The sequence below is a fragment of the Neomonachus schauinslandi genome, chromosome 11, assembly GCF_002201575.2.
Source record: "Neomonachus schauinslandi chromosome 11, ASM220157v2, whole genome shotgun sequence".
Lineage (NCBI taxonomy): Eukaryota > Metazoa > Chordata > Mammalia > Carnivora > Phocidae > Neomonachus > Neomonachus schauinslandi.
In genome coordinates this window covers 37,118,584-37,137,461 of record NC_058413.1, presented here as the reverse complement: position 1 = coordinate 37,137,461, position 18,878 = coordinate 37,118,584, and the positions used below count along the sequence as shown (strand labels likewise).

Here is an 18,878-nt window from a genome sequence, read left to right as displayed (position 1 = left end):
CATCCTCCAAATTGCTCCAGGAAAACACGCCAATCATTTGGCCCATTCCATAATTCTTGATACACTCCTAAGCTTTTTATTCCCCTCATAATTGGCTCTAATTATAGCTTCAATGTCGCCAATGACTTTGGAGGGTTTTTGCTGCATGTTTAAGACTTTCGGTGTTGGGGAAAAAAGTTCTTGCCAACATCTGTTCCCAGTGTGTTTATCTGTAATTTTAATTCATGCTCACTTGCCTTGTCATCTGGGCTGGACTGAAATGAGTTGAGATTATTTGTTCTATTTAAGATTTTATGCCCTTAAATCAAATCCTCCCAAGACTCTTGGCATCATGATTTTTTTTGCCTTAGTCTTCCTCATCATTCTAGTCTCCATCAGAATTTGTAATTGAAATGGTTTTAGGATTTTCAGGGTATTTGAGATTAAAAGAGGCCTGGGAAAGAGGCACTTAATGAGTATATTATCTAGTGTCTAAATAGAGGAACTGGTAGTTAGCAGATGCGCAGGTCCTGTACATACTGAGAGATGGAATCTGATCAACCTCCTGGCAGCCATGGGCTGACGTGGACTAGAAAGACAGGGCTCTATGCTCAACTGTTAAGACTGGGAGCGGAGGGCATGTGAAGATGAGTAGAGTCTCCGGACATCCGTGACGTCATTGGCCATGAAAGTACTGCAGTGTATCAGGGCCCACTGAGCCTCTGGAAGGGGGAGGCACATTGTCTCAGAGAGAGAATCTGAAACTAAGGTCAGGGTGCCTTGGACAGGGAGACCCTTAAGTGTAGACTATTGTAGAAGAAATGGATTGCTTTCTAAGATAGAACCTGGGAGAGTCCAGAGCTCAGTCTCTACTGGGTTCATCTTATTGGCCTAACCCTGTCAGCAAGGAGGTAGAGGAATGTCCTCACCCCCAAGGGCCCAGGCTTCTGTGGTATGTGTGTTGGTTGTGGAGTACTTATGGGTGTTCAGTTTTCGTAAAAGATCTTTGGGCCATATCCCTCCAGGCAGTCCATGGGTGGAGTTCTCTCCATACCAATGAGGCACATGGTATATACTGTACTTAGTATACCTTAGTTCCTATGGAACTTCCAAGAGTGGGCAAGCACAAGTGATGTGAGAACTTTTCTGGATTTGAGTTAGGAGTGCATTTTTTCATTGTCCAGGTACATCATTTCAGAGGCGAGTAGCCTGACCTGCAGGAGGACACATTAGGGGTAGGACATTAGCGGCAACAAAGGGTTCTCTCTGTGGAATCAAACTTCAGCTGCTTAGAGAAATAAAAATTTGCCCAAGGCTAGTGGCCTACTCATTCCTTGTTGTAAGAGTCACAGTAGGGAATCATAAAGATGCTTGTCCATTATTGGCTATAGAAGCCAGAGAGGAAGCGGAATGGATGGATAGTTTTACTATCATTATAAAGGGAGTAGAGTGGGATCTAGAGAATGCCAGTAGCTTTAAAGACAGCAAGTTGTTAGTGTTACTGTCTTCCACTGACAGCAGAACCGTAGATACAGGACCACTAGGGGAGTCCAAATTTTAGACTGTTCACCAAAAAATGTGACCTCAGCATTTCTGTTGCTTCATTAATTTCCTTGAACATGATATGGGCACATGTTGCTTCATGTGTTTGGAACCCCTACCCTTTGTCCAGTCAGCCTCACTCAGCCTTCACATTGCTTCAGATCTTGTATTAGGACCCTTGTCTAGGATACATTCTTGAAGCACCTTGTTCCTCTCCATCACAATGTCTCCTTGTAACGCGATACTCCGCATCAGTCATTTCTGCGAGCTTGTCTGATGACTAAGAGTGTGGGTATGCTGTTCACGACATTTTCGTTGTTGTTGTTTGCTTATTGCCTTGAACAGTGCCTGGGCACCCAGTAGGTACTTAATAAATACTTGTCATATAATGGATGGTACCCATGCTAGAAACTAAAATTAAGGAGGTATTCACATAAGACCTGGAATCTCGTTTCTGTAGATAATGTGTCTCTCTGAGGATCTGCTCATGTTCACCATTTGAACGTGAGCTCCAAGTGGGTTTCACTCACCTTAGTGTCTTATTCAGGGATGACGATCTGTCATGTGATTAAGTTATTTTTCTTCTGGCTTGGAGTATCCAGGCAGCAAGCTACCATGGAATGTGTCCTGGAGAAAGAAGCAAGGTGTGTTCTTTTGCAAAGATCAGGACATGTCACAGACTAGAGAATGCTAATGGCTGGTGGAGTCCTGGCCTTTTTAGGCCAGGTTTAGCATTCCTGGAATGTCCCTGGATGATTAAAATCATGGCTGGGCAGTCATGGGGGTGGGGTGGAGAGACAGGGTATTAGAGCCATATTTGGGTTTTTAGCCCTGTTTTACCCATCACTGACCAGCTGTGTAACTAGAGGAGGTAGTGAACATCTTTGAGCCTTGGTGTATTTATCTTTAAAACACTTAATTCTTGCTTTGGAGGACTGAGAAGATTTAGTCATTAACTAAACAAATATTTATTGACTGCCTATAATGTGTTGTCTATTGCCTTAGGCATGAGGCGACCAGACTTCACAGTCCTTTCCCTTGAAGAAGTGAGCTTCTAATGGGATAAACATTACATAAACACAGAAATAAATACACAGTAATTGTGATCACTGCTATAAGCAAGAATAATAGGGTGGTATGGAAGAAAATAATGGGGCTTTCTTCAGACTTGTGAGACAGGGAAGCCTTCTCTGAAGAGCTTATGTTTAAGCTGGGACTTGAAGCCTGAGAAGAAATTACTCTGGCAGTGATGTGTAATAATGTTGTGAGTTGGTGAAACAAGCTTGTAAAAACTGAATCAGGAAAGGGGTTGGGAGACTAGAAGAACTTAAAAGGCTGCTAACAGTTGGAGAGGAATGATGGAGGGAGAGAAGGAGGTCTTGTTTGTTAAAGATTTTGTTAAAGTTAAAGATTTTGTATTTTTCTTAAGTAAAATGGAAGCCCTTGGAAGATTTTTTAAGGGGGAGAGTGACATGATCCAATCTGTGTTTGAAAAGGATTTCTTTGTGTGCAAAATAGGTTAGAGACTGGGCGAGAAGGGGAACAGGAAGGCAAATGAGGCCATGTCCATTTGAGAGATGATAGTAGGTTGGAGTAGGATGGGTTTTTCTTATTACTGTGAAGTGGAGGAGGAAATGATATGTTCAGGAGATACTTACAACATAAAATTAATATACACAATCCAATTTGAGAACATGGAGTCTCTGCCCAGTTATGTGCACTTGTAGAAAATCATAATTTGAGCAGGCAACTTCTATTTCTTCTCTCTACTCCTTAACCCCACCACTGCTGAAAGTTTCAGGGTCTCATTTTCATCATGTTTCAAAAATTTTCCCCAAGTTTTTATGTGCACTAAACGTGGATTCATTGGAAACCTCTTCAGGAGTTCCATTTCCAAGATGGTTTTGTTGGTTAAGGAAATTGAGGTGAGTTGGTTATTAGCAACTTAGGCTTGGGCTGGTAGGTTTGTGGTTTAAAAATAAAAGGTAGAACTCTCAAAAGTATAAAACTTAGAAAAAAATATTTTTCTGTTGGTGTAGGTAGATGTATTTAAAAGATTTCTATCAAAATTGACACAGTATTTTCAATTTATATTCCATGATAATGAAGCATGTGAAGAATGACATGTAACAGTTCTATATATTTTAATAGTATCGTAACTCTGTTTGGTGATAAAGGTTAAATTGTGTTAGAGAAATTGGTTATATATTTGCCTCTAAAGAAACATGGTGTAGTTCTCTGCATATTTATAGATTCCTTTGTTTCAGATCACATTTACTTTGCCATGATAGGTATTTAAGTGTTTGAAGTGACTTAGACTCTTGCCAGTGAACCTGGGGAGGGCCAGTATATTTGAGGGGTCAGGGCAAAGATGACTCCTAGTTTCCTAGTTTGGGTGGATGAAGGTGCTACAGTTGAATGTGAAGAGCCCATAGAGCATGGATTTGGGAAGATCAAGAGTTTAGCTCTGGCTCGGTGACCTGTGAGTGCCTGTGAGGACATCCAGATGGATTGTCAAGTGGCTGTTGGCTCTAATGATATAACCTGTAAAGTGGGATATGCCGTATAGTCAGTGCTATTTCCTATGCTCTAGAGGGAACTCTGAGCCTGTATTATTGTTTCTAGGGAAGGGTAGATGTTCTCAACCAGGAGCCAGAAATGATGGGGTGCTAACATTGCCCTACTCTCAATTTCTGCAAAGAACAGATTGGCAGAACCTGTAGTTGTGTCCTAAGTGGGCCTATTTAGAAATGTTTTATAGGACATAGATGGATTATAATCCACTGAATGTAATCATTAGTTGTCTAAACTTCCAAGTAGTTAAATTGCAGAAGAATTATTTTCTTAGGGTTCTTCACAAGACCTTCAGAGTCAAATCATGATTCTGCCACTTCCTGACTATGGATAAAAAAAGTTCAAGTCTCAACCACATTTTCCTAACGTGTAAAGTGAGGATAATAATTTTTTGGAGTGTTGAGGGTTTTGTGAGGTAAGGTGTTTTAATAGGCTTAGCACTATGCCTGGCGTGTTGGAAGAAGTCAGTAAATAGCAGTTTTTATAATTAAGATGTTTTCTGTGTTTGGGCCAGTGCTAGTTAAAAGAACTTGCTATGTTCCTCTATTATAGGAGAATAACTCTGAAGGCTCGAGTCACTTATTAAAAATAGTCAAGTAAAAAAAAAAGTCAAGTAGAAGAATACTGGGCTGTGTTTGTGTATTCCACAATCTGGTCACAGTTTCTAATTTTGAAAAAATAAATTGATTTAAGAAAGAGGGCGACTTTCAGTAGTTTCTTGCGTCAGATTATGTTGATAACCAGCTGAAGAAAAAGTTACCCCAGGGGCTAGCCAGAGGACTTGTTAAAGAGATTGTGGTGGCAACTGAAGACAAATATCCTGGAAGGGAGGGATCTGTATCCTAAATGTCTTGCTACTGAGACATATCAGATAAGAAAGACAAATCCTTCAGGATTCTGAAATGTGGAGAATCGAGGATTTATGACTTGGCAGCCAACTCCAGTGCTGAGGTGGGGTTTAAGGACTGAGCATGTCCAGCTGGGGTGATGAAAGTATCCTAAAGCTGGATTGTGATCATGGCTGCACAACTATGTAAATTTATTAAAAATCATCAAAGTGTATCTTTCCAAGAGGTGAGTTTTATGGTATGTAAATTATACTTCAAGAAAAATGCTTAAAAGTGGTGACTAGCACACCAGTCACATTTGCCTTCCGGTTGGTTAAGGAGGGTAGAGGCATTAAAAGCCACTGTAGATTCATTCATCTGTTCATTCACTCGTTAATTGACCCTCCGCTATTTCTGGCTGGCTGTGAGTCCGTCCATCTCTAAGCCATCCATCCAGTTACCCTCGTTTGGAAAGCTTTGGTTGAAAGAAATGAATCAGATATAGACCCTGACTTAATGAAGTTGGAGTGATTGAAGTTAGGATTTTTTGTTAAAAATACTTGGAATTACCTCACAGAAAATGGATATGGATATCTTGAGAATGAAAAGAAACCAAATTGTGGTCTGTTTGAATCTACACATGCAAAAAAGAAGATCTTCTTTATCCTTTGGATGTAGAATGCTTAGTTAGGAATTTGTTGCTTTGGGGAGGGCAGTGAAATAACCTAGTGAGGAGTAACCTTGGCCTCAGACCTGGGTTCTGGCTCTGTGTACCTACCACAACCACCTTCTCCAAACTCCCAACTGCCGCATCTTTAAAATACAGATATTAATTAATAGAATTAAATGGGACAATGCATGTAAAACACTTGGCTGAGTGTCTGGCATATAGTATGTATTCAGTAAATGTTATTATTACATCTGTGCCAGATTATTTGGCATTCTCCAATGCACCCTTCTTCCTCACGGGTTGGAGTCCCATTCCTTTCAGTAGGATTTGTGCCTCACCCCTTCTCATGTTTCTACCTGTGATGAACCTGAAGTCAAGTTTTACATCACCTAGAAGTGCTTTCCCTTTCCCTGAAACACTGATTATTTATACTCTTCACCTCTCACTTAACATAGATTGCCTTGTATTTACACTACCCCTGTATTTGGCGTGTCTCCCCTTAGCTTGTAATTTTCCTTGTGGGCAGAGAACGTGTCTCACACATCTTTATTTTCCTCCCAGAGGCTTGCATGGTGCCTTAGTCCACAGAAGTTAGATGCCCCATAAATATTGATTATTCACTCCTGCAGAAAGGCAAGTGGGCAGTGAATAAATACTGCTTGAAAGAAGGCCTGGATTAATTAATGAAACACATGCTTTTGGCACAGTGGTCAGGCTCAACCAAAGTAGATTTTTTTTTTTTTTTTAAAGATTTTATTTATTTATTTGACAGAAAGAGAGAGCGCACAAGTAGGCAGAGAGGCAGGGAGAGGGAGAAGCAGGCTCTCCGCTGAGCAGGGAGCCCGACGCGGGGCTCGATCCCAGGACCCTGGGATCATGACCTGAGCTGAAGGCAGCCGCTTAACCAACTGAGCCACCCAGGTGCCCCTCAACCAAAGTAGATTTGACATTAAGGTTGGTTTGTCCCACGGGCCCTTCACTGTCCTTGAAATACAATTTACCCAACTCCCTGCATTGTGAATTGACATGGCATATGCTTGATAGAGATGCATTGGGACATCAACATTGTTTGAGTGGCTTTTTTCCTGCCTGTCAAATGCATGTGGAAGGAAAAGGACAGTTGCAGTCTCCCGGAAAGAAAAAGAAGAAACAAAGAATACATGTCATAATGGATGCCCGTATGACCTTGAGTCAGGCTTCACAATGAAAGAAAACGTGACAACTTAATTACTGATCAATTCTGTCATGGGGAGGGAAGTCCAGGCACTTTCTCTGGCAATGAGAGTTGTGATGTCTAAAAATTGTCTCTTCAGTAGCAAAATCAAGTCTTTTTCTTTGTAATGGTTATTACAAGCCTTTAAAACCCTCCTGGAAGTGTTTTGGGGTGACAGAGTTTGCAGATTTCCAGCAAGTTAAGTTTTTGCTCTGATTTTGATTGGGGGAAGTTAACAGGTCACAAGTAGTGAGGCTGAATCTGATACTGTGCTCACCTATCACTATGGGTTCACTCTCTAATGTCCTGAGGAACAGCTAACCCCTTCACTTTTTAACCCCTAAGTTTTGCTATCTGAGAGGATGTATGATATGGTGAAAAGTACTTGGGCCTTGGAGTTCACCAGACCTAATTTAGAACCCTGTCATCTCTACTTACTAGCTAGATGTCAGTGAGTTTGAGCTTCTCCTTCCTTGTCTAGAAGTGGAGGAGAACTAAAGGAGTGTCAAAGGGGTATTTTAGGGAGAAAAGTAGTTATTCTGGGAGGAATGTCTGAGATTCAGAAAGTTGGGAAAATAAATGTTAAAAACGTGGTTTAAAAAGGATGCCCTGGTAAACCTATTCAAGGATGTTTCTTGCAGCATTGTGATTCAAAACCTGCAGGTCACCTCAGTGCCCATCTGTAGCGTAACGGACAGATGGTAGAATATTCATGCTACAGAATATTATACAGCATTGATGAGTGAACTATAGCTGCAGGCATTATCAGGGATGAATAGAAAAAAAACACCATAGAGAATATGTAAAATAGGATTTCTTTCATGGGAAGTTCAAAACAGGCAAAAACTGAATGATCTCTTTAGAAATAAGTACCTATATCTGGCAAAACTATGAAAACATGCAAGGGAGTGATTAACACAAAATTCAGGATAGTTATTTTTGATGGCTGTGGGGGGGAATCTTTGAGGAAGTATCATTAAGGAGTACTGATAATATTCTGGTCGTATTTTATATATTCACATAGATTCATTTTACACATTTTCTATGAATCATAGATTTTTGTGGTAAGGCAATTATAAAAAGACTGGTTATGTCAGAAAGTGGTGGGAAGGGGATTCAGGGTCAGCATGGATCAAAGCCTTCAGGATGGAACCTGCTTTGAGCATTAAGGAAAAACATCTCAAGCACTCGACAGTCCAGAGTTTCCCATTCCTCCTCTCCCATTCCCTTCCTAGCCCACCCTTGCACATTGCCAAGTTATGTGTTCATGCATGGTGCTGATAGACTGAAGATAATTCATGCTTTATGATTTGCAAGCCTTTTTTCTTATGTGAAATTTTATTCACTTCTTCTAGGTCATAACTTCTGTGCAGAAGGCCCTAAATGTGGTGAAAACTCAGAGTGTAAAAATTGGAATACAAAAGCTACCTGTGAGTGCAAGAATGGTTACATTTCTGTCCAGGGAGATTCTGCTTACTGTGAAGGTAAGTAAGCTATTTAATATAGTCATTTGTGAGAAGTGTATTCCTGGTAGATATGGTTGAAGGTTGAAAGCCATCACTTGGCTCTGGTCTCCTGGGAGCCTACAAGAAATTACATCAACTGTCTAGGGTGCGCTATTCTCCTTGTGTCCCCAGGCTTCTCAGTAGCATGTGAAAGCAAGACCTTTGGAGGTTGTTCTGAAACACAGCAAAGCCACAAAAACAGTAGGGCTTTATCAGATCCCAAGTTCTGCTTTCACTGTAGTTAACGATCCCTAGCAAAACCATAAAGACCTGATTTTCTGTTGTCTTCAGTAGATTATTCTTTCCTAATTTCAGCTAAATGTTACATGGTAGATCCTCTTTTTGAATGATGCTTCAATCCTAGCTTATATCTAACTGCCTTTTTCTTCACCTGCCAAGGTCAGAATTTTTTTTTTTTTTCTCCAATTGGCTTTCTTAATGACTGATTCATGAGTTGCTAATTCACAGACTACTAAAAGTCACAGTGACAGATGGACTCATAACTTTGGCACTTGGATGGGTGCCATTACAGGGGTTAGTGGCTTCAAGCATCAGTGATCCCATTTCCACTCTAGAGAGCAGAACAGCTCCTGTGTCTCACATGAATGCCTCTTTCCGAGCTCAGTGCTCCTCCTGGCTGGTGGTGAGCCTTACACTTGCCTGCTCCTGTGTAGTGTCCTAGTATCTGAGCCCATCCATTGTCAGGTGCTCACTGGAGCTCTCCTCAGTTTAGAGAAGTTCTAATAGGCAAAGTGATGGGGAAGCTATTTCTGTGTACTGGTTGGACCCAGTCATTCCTGTCATCTTCACAAACAATGTATTGATCCTTGATGCTCTCTTACTCCGACAAGTAGATGTCTGGAATGGGATGAACGCTGTAAAACCTTGATCACACTCTTCCAATTGGTTTGGTTCTCCAGTGGCTCAGGTATTCTCACGGTAAAGACAATTCATGATGATAATGGTAAATTTTTTTCCGTTCTGTTTTGTATCATTGATCCTTGCCTTTTTTTTTTTTGGCTTTGACTAAAGACCTCTTGAGTTGTTAAGAAAATGTGTCTAATCATCACTGGTGCTCCGTACTTGGGTGGCCTGGGGTTTTGATTTCTCCTAAAAAGACTTTCTTCACTACTTCTTTGTTTCTCATTAACAATACAGTATAACTAGTAGGTCTTTTCTCTTTCTCCTTTACATCTCCCCCCCCCCCCTTTGCTTACTTTTGTAGATTTGAACTTGATTAAAGAAACACGCCAGTTGGGAGGATGAAGTTGCCCTTTTGCTTATGAACCATTTTTCATCTATCCTTCAATATTCTGTTACTCATTTGTCAATTTTGAGGAAGAACACTATTAATTTAAGATTTATTTATCTTAGTGTGTGTGTGTGAACAGGGGGAGGGGCGGAGGGAGAGAGAATCTCAAGCAGACTCCCCCCTGAGCACAGAGCCCAGTGAGGGGTACGATCCCACAACCCTGAGATTATGACCTGAGCTGAAATCAGGTCATATGCGGGGTGTCAGATTCAGGGTGCCTGGGTGGCTCAGTCATTAAGCATCTGCCTTTGGCTCAGGTCATGATCCCAGGCTCCTGGGATTGAGCCCCGCATCAGGCTCCCTGCTCAGCGGGAAGCCTGCTTCTCCATCTCCCACTCCCCCTGCTTGTGTCCCTCTCTTGCTGCGTCTTTCTCTGTCAAATAAATAAATAAAATCTTAAAAAAAAAAAAGTCAGATGCTTAACTGACGGAGCCACCCCGGTGCCCCAGAATGCTATTAATTTCAGTACCTCACATTAATATCTGTTTTTTATATCTTAGGCTGTTTCTTATTTTTTTGTTAGAAAATATAATTTCAAAACTTTAAAGTATGAACATTCTCCTCTTCATTTACCATGGAAAGATCCTGCAAGCCAGGTAATGGTCTAAAATATTTACTCACTATTCCTTCTGGGGATAGATTACGAACAATTAAAAAATGAGAGAAGGAACCTCAAAACAATTTCATTCCTGGCTCACCTCCTGGCAGAACAAGTACACCCCCCATTCTTGACTCCCTTTAGCTGTTGAGACCTAGCCGAATCTGGGAGAAAATTGCTGGTGTGCAGGGTGTTTGGGACTCTGTTTCATTCCTCGTCAATGCCATTTTTTTTTGTTGTTGTTGTTTAAACAGAATCAATTCCATGAGAAGCCATTTGTGATAGTTAAGTCTTCCCTTTGTGTGTGAGGCCCTATTGATAATGTTGAGTGATTTTAGGTCCAAATCACTGTTTTCTGGGACATACTTCTTTTTAGCCTAGTGTATGTCCCTGGTCTTGGGCCAGTGTGCATTGTGATGCCATCTTGGGTAATGGTGATGTGCTCAAGCTTCAGTCATTTCTCTCTTATTGTGAGACTTTCTGCAAGTTCCAGCAGGCTTGTGCATGGAGAGGAGGAGAGCAGCAAGAAGAAATGACCAAATGTTAGAGCCCATGTGTGGTATAAGAATGGAACTCAGGAGTAAAGCAGGGGTTAAGTACTGGCCATCTAGTGGGAGTCACAGGGAGTGAATATCCTCTTTTAGAGAAAAATGCCCCTCTCTCCTCTTATTCTGCCATCTTTAGCACATTGGACTTGGGGCTTATTTTCCTATGGTGGCTGATGACTGCCATAGCCCTAGGCATGGTGTCCTGACACCAGCGTCACAAGCGAGCAAGGAAGGAAGGGGAATGGGTTGAAGACCTTCTCTGTGTGAAGTTGTTTGTGTGTTTAAAGGCAGCTCTTCCTGGAAGGTTCCCTGTAACCTCCTGCCCCTGTCCCCATGCAGTAGGTTTCTGCGCTCATAGTTTACAGCCCCGGGTGACATCCTCTTCACCTCTAGACCAATTTTTGGGGAAAGGGGAATGAGATGACTGTAACTGGTTTGGGTTGTGTTCAATCCTTGGAGCTGGAGTAGGGGTTTGCCTTCCCTGAGACCAAGTGATCTTTGTCCTTTACCTGTACTACTCAGGATTGTGGCAGTGGGAAGGGGGAGTGGTTTTAGGTGGGCACAAAGCTATGTTTACCCCATTCTTTGATGGTTAAATGCAGTTTATGGTCATTGCCCCAGCTCTGATGTCAGAATTATGCTCTGGGATGGTCTGATTGACAAGATTAGAGATCACCAAGTGCCCACCTGGGTACCAGGGACTCTCAGGCTGAGTACATTGTCTTACCATAGTGTAGAGAGAAGTAGATACTTATGAACTGCTTCAGGCAAGTTATTTTTTACTCTGAGTATAAATGGAGTGAAAATGACCTATATTGTACAAACCACAATGAATGAGACTGCCTTGCAAATTAAAACAAAATATTACACACATTGTCCAGGCTATCTTGAAAAGCCTATTCAGGCTCTCAGTGGAAAAAGAAGCACGAAAGGCTTTCAATTTTCTTAACTTCCTAGGTTAGCAGCAGAGATATGGTGCATTAAAGACTCCTGCTCTGCAGAGATTGCCAGAGAAACCATCATAGAGAAGATATCGGAACTCTTAGTCAATCATTGGAAGATAATAAGACCTTTTGTCAGCTATGATATAATTCACAGGACATCGTTTCATTTTGCTTCGTCCAACTCAGCACCAACATTCCCCATTTTGAAAGGAGTTTTAGTTGGATTTTGGTGTTTTATGAATCTGGTCTGCTGAGGCTTTTTATCTCTGCAATGGCATTTTCAATGCGTTGGTCTTAAATAGTTTCCGATACGTTGGCTTAAATTAGAGGCAGTGTCTGAGGAAAGTATAGCAATTGGGGGTCTACTCATGATCTTCTTGAATTTAGAGTCTGCATAAATAGTCTCATAAATTCTTTCTTGCTGTAGTTAAAAGTTATTTAGAAGAAGAACAGTATGGTGTCGTAGACATCATGCAATCTGCCAAGCATGGGAAGTACTACAGTTAGCATTAAGTGATAATAATTTTTACTTACAGACTGTTCTGGATTTTTTAAACTCTTCTTCTGTATATTGTACTCTTGGAGACTTAGAGTAAATCTGTGAGGGAAGTGGCAGCATTGGCCACATCAACTTCATTTTACAAGTACCAGACACTAATACTCAGAGAAATGAAGTCAAGATAATACTCAACTCCTTTCTACTCCCTACCCTCTCCATCCCCCGTCCTGTTCCAGTGTTGTATTTTTGTTCAAAATATTTGCTGCCTCCTTGATCCAATGAAATGTGGGTGGACGTTACCTGTATTTCAGGGTAGAAGCTCTTAAGACCTGTTCTAGGGGTCCACCTCATTCTCTTTTCTCTGCAACGCAAAATTGGCAATATTCCAGAGCAGGGCTTCTCCTTTAGCTGGGGTTCCGGAATGAAGATGGCGTGCAGCAGTGGGACAACTGACAGGTGATGGATGTGTGGCATGCATGAGAACTAATTGTCTAAATCACGGAAATGCTGGAGGGTGCAATTATCTGAGGGTGCGATTACCTTTGTGTAACTTAGCCAAAGCCTACCATATCCCTTCCTGAATCAGTTGATACAAATTTTGTGGATTCGGAAGGATACCTCTAGCTCATTGTTCCTGACTGAAAGCATTTTTTTTTTTTTAATAGACCAAGCATTGAAGATTATTAGAAAAAGTACCATTTGAGTGGATCATTAATAGTCTGCTCTGGCCCTGCTGCCATGCGGTAGACTTTTTGCAGACCACAAGTTGTAAATTGATACTTCGTTATGGCCAATTCCAACATGGGAAATTGGATTTCCCAATTATGATGATAATGAAACAAAGCATGTCAAAGGCTTAGCAAATTGTCTGGTATTCGCTAAACATTTAATGGATCACAATAGTTACCATTATTGTCATCATTAACTTCTATCATTAACCCTTATGATGATCTTTCTTGGAAGTTGAAGAATGTGTCCCCCCGAGACCAGTATGTCGCAAAAGTGGGCTTCCATCATGAAATCTTTTGGGGAGAGTCCTTAGGTGGGAGGATCAGGTTTTATCAGTTCTGCCAAGACCATATTGTTGGCAGTGGAGGCACCAAGTGTAATTTATAATGATAAAGTTTTTCTTTATTTGTAAAAACATGAGTGGAGCTGTATTCAAGGAAATGTTATGGAACAAAATAACCTGTATCGGTATGAATTTAATTTCATGTAACAAAACCCCTGAAATGTCTGAAACATAGCAGCTGTTAGCAAAGAGATTGATAACTTCTTTTGAATAACTGGATGTGACAAAGGGCTTGACCGTTTGAGTGTTAAGAGGGTGGGAAAGTGGCAGAAAAGTCAGAATTCAACCAGAAAGTGGTTTCAGAATAGCTAAGAGGGGTAGCTATTTATTGGATGCAGAGGCTAGTATGTAGGCAATTCCATAGAAACAAGATCCTGTAAGCTCCTGACTAAGAGAATGCATGGGAAAAGAGCTATTTGCTTAATTATACTTCTAACTATCCAAGGATTAATCAGTCAGGTAACTCTTGTTGTTTTGATTTTTTTTTTTTAAATAAAATGCATGAGCCTCATGATACATGTAGCCCAATTTATACTTAAATCTCCTGAAGTCCTGCATTGGAAAGCACAGGGATCAAAAGCCTCTCTTGATTCTTCATGCTAATAGAATCTTAACTCTAAGCTCCAGCTCCCATTTATTTCCAGGGAGTCAGAATGCATGAAATAAGAATACCCTGGGGTATCCTTTTCTTTCTTTTTTTTTTTTTTCCTTCTTCCCTCCCATGTTACCTGTATGACTAATGGAGAGATCTTCTGGTCCCCAGTTATGTGTCAACCTCATGCCCCATGTCCCATCTTTCCAAGAGTGTGCTCCCCAGCCTTTGCTTTGCTCATACTAATCCACATGTCCCCTCCTTCCCGGCAGCAGATAGAGGTGAACCTTCTTCCAGCTCCTGAGTTTGCCTCTGCTGCTTCATTCCCAAGGCTATGTTGCAAAAGTGTCTGTTTCTGCTCTCCACCCACTTGAACGCTTGCCTCTTCTTAACAACCCTCCCATTCCCCTGAACTATCTTCTTGGAATTATTAGAAAAGAAAAAGCCCAAATCCAAATCCCGGTAATTGCATCTGGGTGAAACCACTGGATTAATTGTTAAGCTCTGGGCTCAGGAAGGAGCCCCCGATGAACCAAATGGGGCAAAATGGTCAGGACTGCAGGTTAAAGGAGCATTGTTGTGTGTCTTTAAACCATGTTTCAAAAGATCATTTGTAAGGTACTGTTGGGAATTTTTAGTTACTGCTTTGTGATAAAAGTGTTGCAAGTGTTGATTAGGTTTCCAGGCTAGCATTACAGTAGCCTAGTTAACTCATCATGTAGCTGAACTGTTGTACATCAGAGCCCTCCTGAGTTTAGGGTCCTGAGAAGAGAGGACTATTCACTTGTCTCCCAATCTCAGTTAATGATACTTCCATTCACAAATTGTAGAATCCTCAATCCCATGCTTCCCCTCACCCCCAATATCTGCTACATTAGGAAGTCTTGTTGGTGATCCCTCCAAAATGAATTCCAAGTTGACTCAGGTCTTGCTAGGACTCCAGACCAAGCCTCCTTTATCTCTTGGCTAGTGATTGCAGTGGTGTCTTGCCTGCTGGAATCCATTCTCGAAACATTGATCAGATTGGGCTTTTTAAAATGTAAGTCTTATTATGCCACCCTTTTGTTTAAAATGGTCTAATGGGAGCACCTGGGTGGCTCGGTCGGTTAAGCGTCTGCCTTCAGCTCAGGTCGTGATCTCAGGGTCCTGGGATTAAGTCCCCCATCAGGCTCCGTGCTCAGCAGGAAGCCTGCTTCTCGCTCTCCCTCTACCTGCTGCTTCCCCTGCTTGTGCTCTCTCTGTCTCAAATAAAATAAAATAAAATGGTCTAATCACTCCCACTCCTCTTAGAATAATATCCCAGTTAGGTCCTACGTAAGGCTCTGTGTGAGCTGGAACCTGCCTACTACCCTGTCTTCAACTCCTACCACTCTTTCCTCTGCCCACTCTCCCATCAAACCATAGTTCTTTGTGCTCCTCAGATAGGCTTGTGCAATAAAATAGTTCTTAGCCTGGGCTACCCTTCACCCACATCTTTGCAAATCTGCTTTCTAGTCGTCAAGTTGTAGCTCAAATGTCACCACTTTAGAACGGTCTTTCCTAACCACTCTCACTAAATGAGCTCTGCTACTACCCTTAGCTACTCTCTGTAACATTTTCTTCATAGCACTGACTATAAAATTGTGCTGTTTTCCCTCTTAAAGTTTGGTGATCTTTTTTCCTTAGAATATAAGCTGTGTGATGGCAGCAATTTTATTTTATTCACTGTATCTCTGGAGCCTGGAAAAGTGCATAGTATGCTGAAGACACAGAAAAATATTTTTTTAACTTATGAATGAATGGAAATCTCCAGCTGATTCTTGCCTTTCCACATCTGACACTGCTTCCTTTCTTGAATCCGATTTGTTGTCTTAGTGTTGCTTCAGGGCTGCTTTTGAAAGTGCAAAGTCTGTTCCTTTTGCTAACACCCAGTTTCTGTAACCTTGAAATGCTGCCTGCTTGAGTCCATGTAAGGAAGACTCTGTGACAAGAGAATCAGTTTTTAAAATAATTTTGATTCCTTGATAGCAAAAAACCAAACAATCCAATTAAAAAATGAGCAGAGGATCTGAATAGATGTTTTTTCAAAGAAGACCTCCATGTGCCAACAGGGATGTTTAACATCACTAATCATCATGGAAATGCAAATCAAAACCATGATGAGTTATCCCCTCATGCCCCATAGAAGGGCTGGTCTCAAAAAGACAGCTGGTGGCAAGTGTTGGTGAGGACGTGGCAAAAAGGGTACTCTTGTGCGCTATTGGTGAGAATATAAATTGGTATAGCCACTATGGAAAACAGTATGGAGGTTCTTCAAAAAATTAAAAAGAGAACTATCGTATGATCCAGGAATTTCATTTCTGGGTATTGGAAGGAAATGGAAACACTAATTTGGAAAGATAAACGCACCCCGCTGTTCATTGCAGCATTGTTTATAATAGCCCAGGTATGTAAACAGAAGTGTCCACTGATGGGATGAATGGGTAAGGAAAATGTGTGTGTATTATGTATGATTCTATTATATATATATATATGTGTTCAGCCATGAAAAAGAAGTCTTGCCATTTGTGACAACATGGAGGGACCTTGAGGGCATTACACCAAGTGAAATAAGTCAGAGATGATGTATCATCTCGTTTATAGGTGGAATCTAAAAAACAAAACCAAGCTCATAAGCACAGATTGGTGTTGCCAGAGTTGGGGGGCAAAGGGGTGAAGGGGGTCAAAAGATAGAAACTTCCAGTTATAAAAGAAGTCGTGGGGATGTAATGTAAAACATGGTACCTATAGTTAATTATACCGTATCGCATATTTGAAAGTTGCTAAAAGAACTGGTCTTAGAAGTCCTCATCACACACACAAGAAAAAAAAATTGTAGCTATAGTGATGGATGTTTATACCTCTTGTGATCACTGTGCAGTGTACACAAATATCAGATCATGCTGTATAACTGAAACTAATACAGTGTTATATGTCAATTATATCTCAATAAAATTTTAAAATTTACAGAAAAAAATTTAGTGGCTTGACCCAATAGAAGCTTTCATTTCCATTCATATGGACATTCAAGTGGATGTTCCTGGTTAGCAGGTGGCTTTCCTCTAACTTGCAATTCAGGAACCCAGGCTCTTGTCCTCTTTGGCTGCACCATGTGTAATATGTGGTTTCCAAAGTTGACATGGAAGGAGAAAAGGGAGTAGAAGGCGATAAATGGGAGGTTTTTATAGGGCCAGGGGGGCACATTCCACTGGCCAGAATTTAGCACTAGCTGTATCTAACTGCAAGAAAGGCTTGTAAATGTTGCCTAGCTCTGTGCCCAGGAGGACAAAGAATCTGTTTTTGGTGAATAGTTTTCTACTCTTGCCACAGATACCAAATGAAAAAATTCCTCCCCCTGCCCCCACTAATTTTATGCTTTTTACTTTTTGTTTATTGCCTGTGTCCCATCCAAATGGACTTCTGGCTTCAACTTGCTCACTTGGAAACTTGGTAGGATTTAAGTAAACTGTCTCTTATACATTCTTGTTTGTATTTTCTCCAGGCTTCTCTGTGGCTTCCATTGTATCACCTCATCTGGATTTGTTGTGTCCCCAGCATACCCTATATGCCAAAGTGACCCATCTCCTCTTCCTTCCATAGAACATTCACAGCTTCTCATGTGCTAGAATTTTGAGTTTTATGCTGGAAGGAAAGCAGTTCATGGAACAAGCTTATACACATTTGTAAGAGATTGATATCCACATAATGTTCCCAGAGGTAAATGTGTTCTTTAAAGAGGATGCTTGTTAATTAAGAAAATCCCCAAACTGTTAAATTTCAAGCAGCATAGCAAAAGAAAGTGAAAAATTAAAGCAGTGTGAATGTGGAAGAGAGCGCACTGAGGCATGGGGACCGAACAGATTGTCCTGTCTGGGAGTTTGCCTTGGTTGTCAGCTATCCCTAAATATTTCTCCTTTCTAGCATTTTTCCTGCCTCTGTTTTTTTGTTTTTTTGTTTTTTTTTCCTTGACTACTCTCAGGGCAGTGATGTAGTGAAAGAATATTGAACTAAGGATAAGGAGATCTTGATTGATCCTGGCTCTACCACTTACCAGTTGGGTGACCTTGGAAAGTCACCCAATTCCTCTCTGTCTTGATTTTTTTTCTCATGGTCCAAATAGGACTTGAAACAAGGCTTTACACATAGTACCATTTGGTTGTGAAGATTAAATGAGACATTGAATGTGAAAGCGTTTTGTGAAGGCTAAAGCAATATAACTCACTACTATAACATTATTTATGGTAATTGTAATTTTATATTTATATATTATATAATTATCACAGTAACAAATATTTTCATCATTGGCAGTAATTGGACTAGAAATTGGTATTTAGCTATTCAGGGTTGAGATGCACACACATGTACACATATACTGGATATGTATCAAACTGTGATGGTTAATTCTATATGTCCTCTTGACTAGGCTAAGGGATACCCAGATTGCCGGTAAAACATTGTTCCTGTATGTGTTGGTGAGGGTGTTTCTGAAGAGATGAACATTTGATTCAGTAGACTGAGGAGAGATCCGCCTTCACCAATGTGGGCGGGAATCCTTCAACCCATTGAGGATCTTAATGGAACAAAAAAGCAAAGGAAGGCTAAATTCCTTCTTGGTCTTCTTGAGGTAGGACTTCCATCTTTTTCTGCATTGGGACATTGGAGCTCCTGGTTCTCAGGCTTTCAGATTCTGGGACTTTCACCAGCAGCTTCCTGGTCTTTAGGCCTTTGGACTTGGACTGAGTTATACTATCTACTTTCCTGGTTGTCCATTTTTCGGATAGTAGATTTTTGGCCTCCATAATGGTATGAACCAATACCTATGATAAATTTCTTCTTTATATATCTATATACATCATATTGGTTCATTTTCTCTGGAGAATTTTGACTATACATTTACCAGTGTGTATACTGAGCTCTTGTTTTATGTTGAACCCTCTGCTAGTCATTGTGGAATTTATAGAAGTGAGGCTATCTGCAGTGTTGTA

At 40.9% G+C, this 18,878-nt stretch overlaps 1 protein-coding gene across 3 annotated transcripts in view; it reads left to right on the top strand.

The window, feature by feature from the left end:
- Positions 1-18,878, top strand: part of NELL1 (neural EGFL like 1) — an 805,269-nt gene that overhangs the window by 205,592 nt on the left and 580,799 nt on the right. For all 3 annotated transcript variants that reach the window (XM_021685858.1, XM_021685859.1, XM_021685857.1), the window contains one exon: positions 8,161-8,289. In XM_021685858.1, the coding sequence (XP_021541533.1) occupies positions 8,161-8,289 (129 nt within the window). The remainder of the gene's footprint in view (positions 1-8,160; positions 8,290-18,878) is intronic.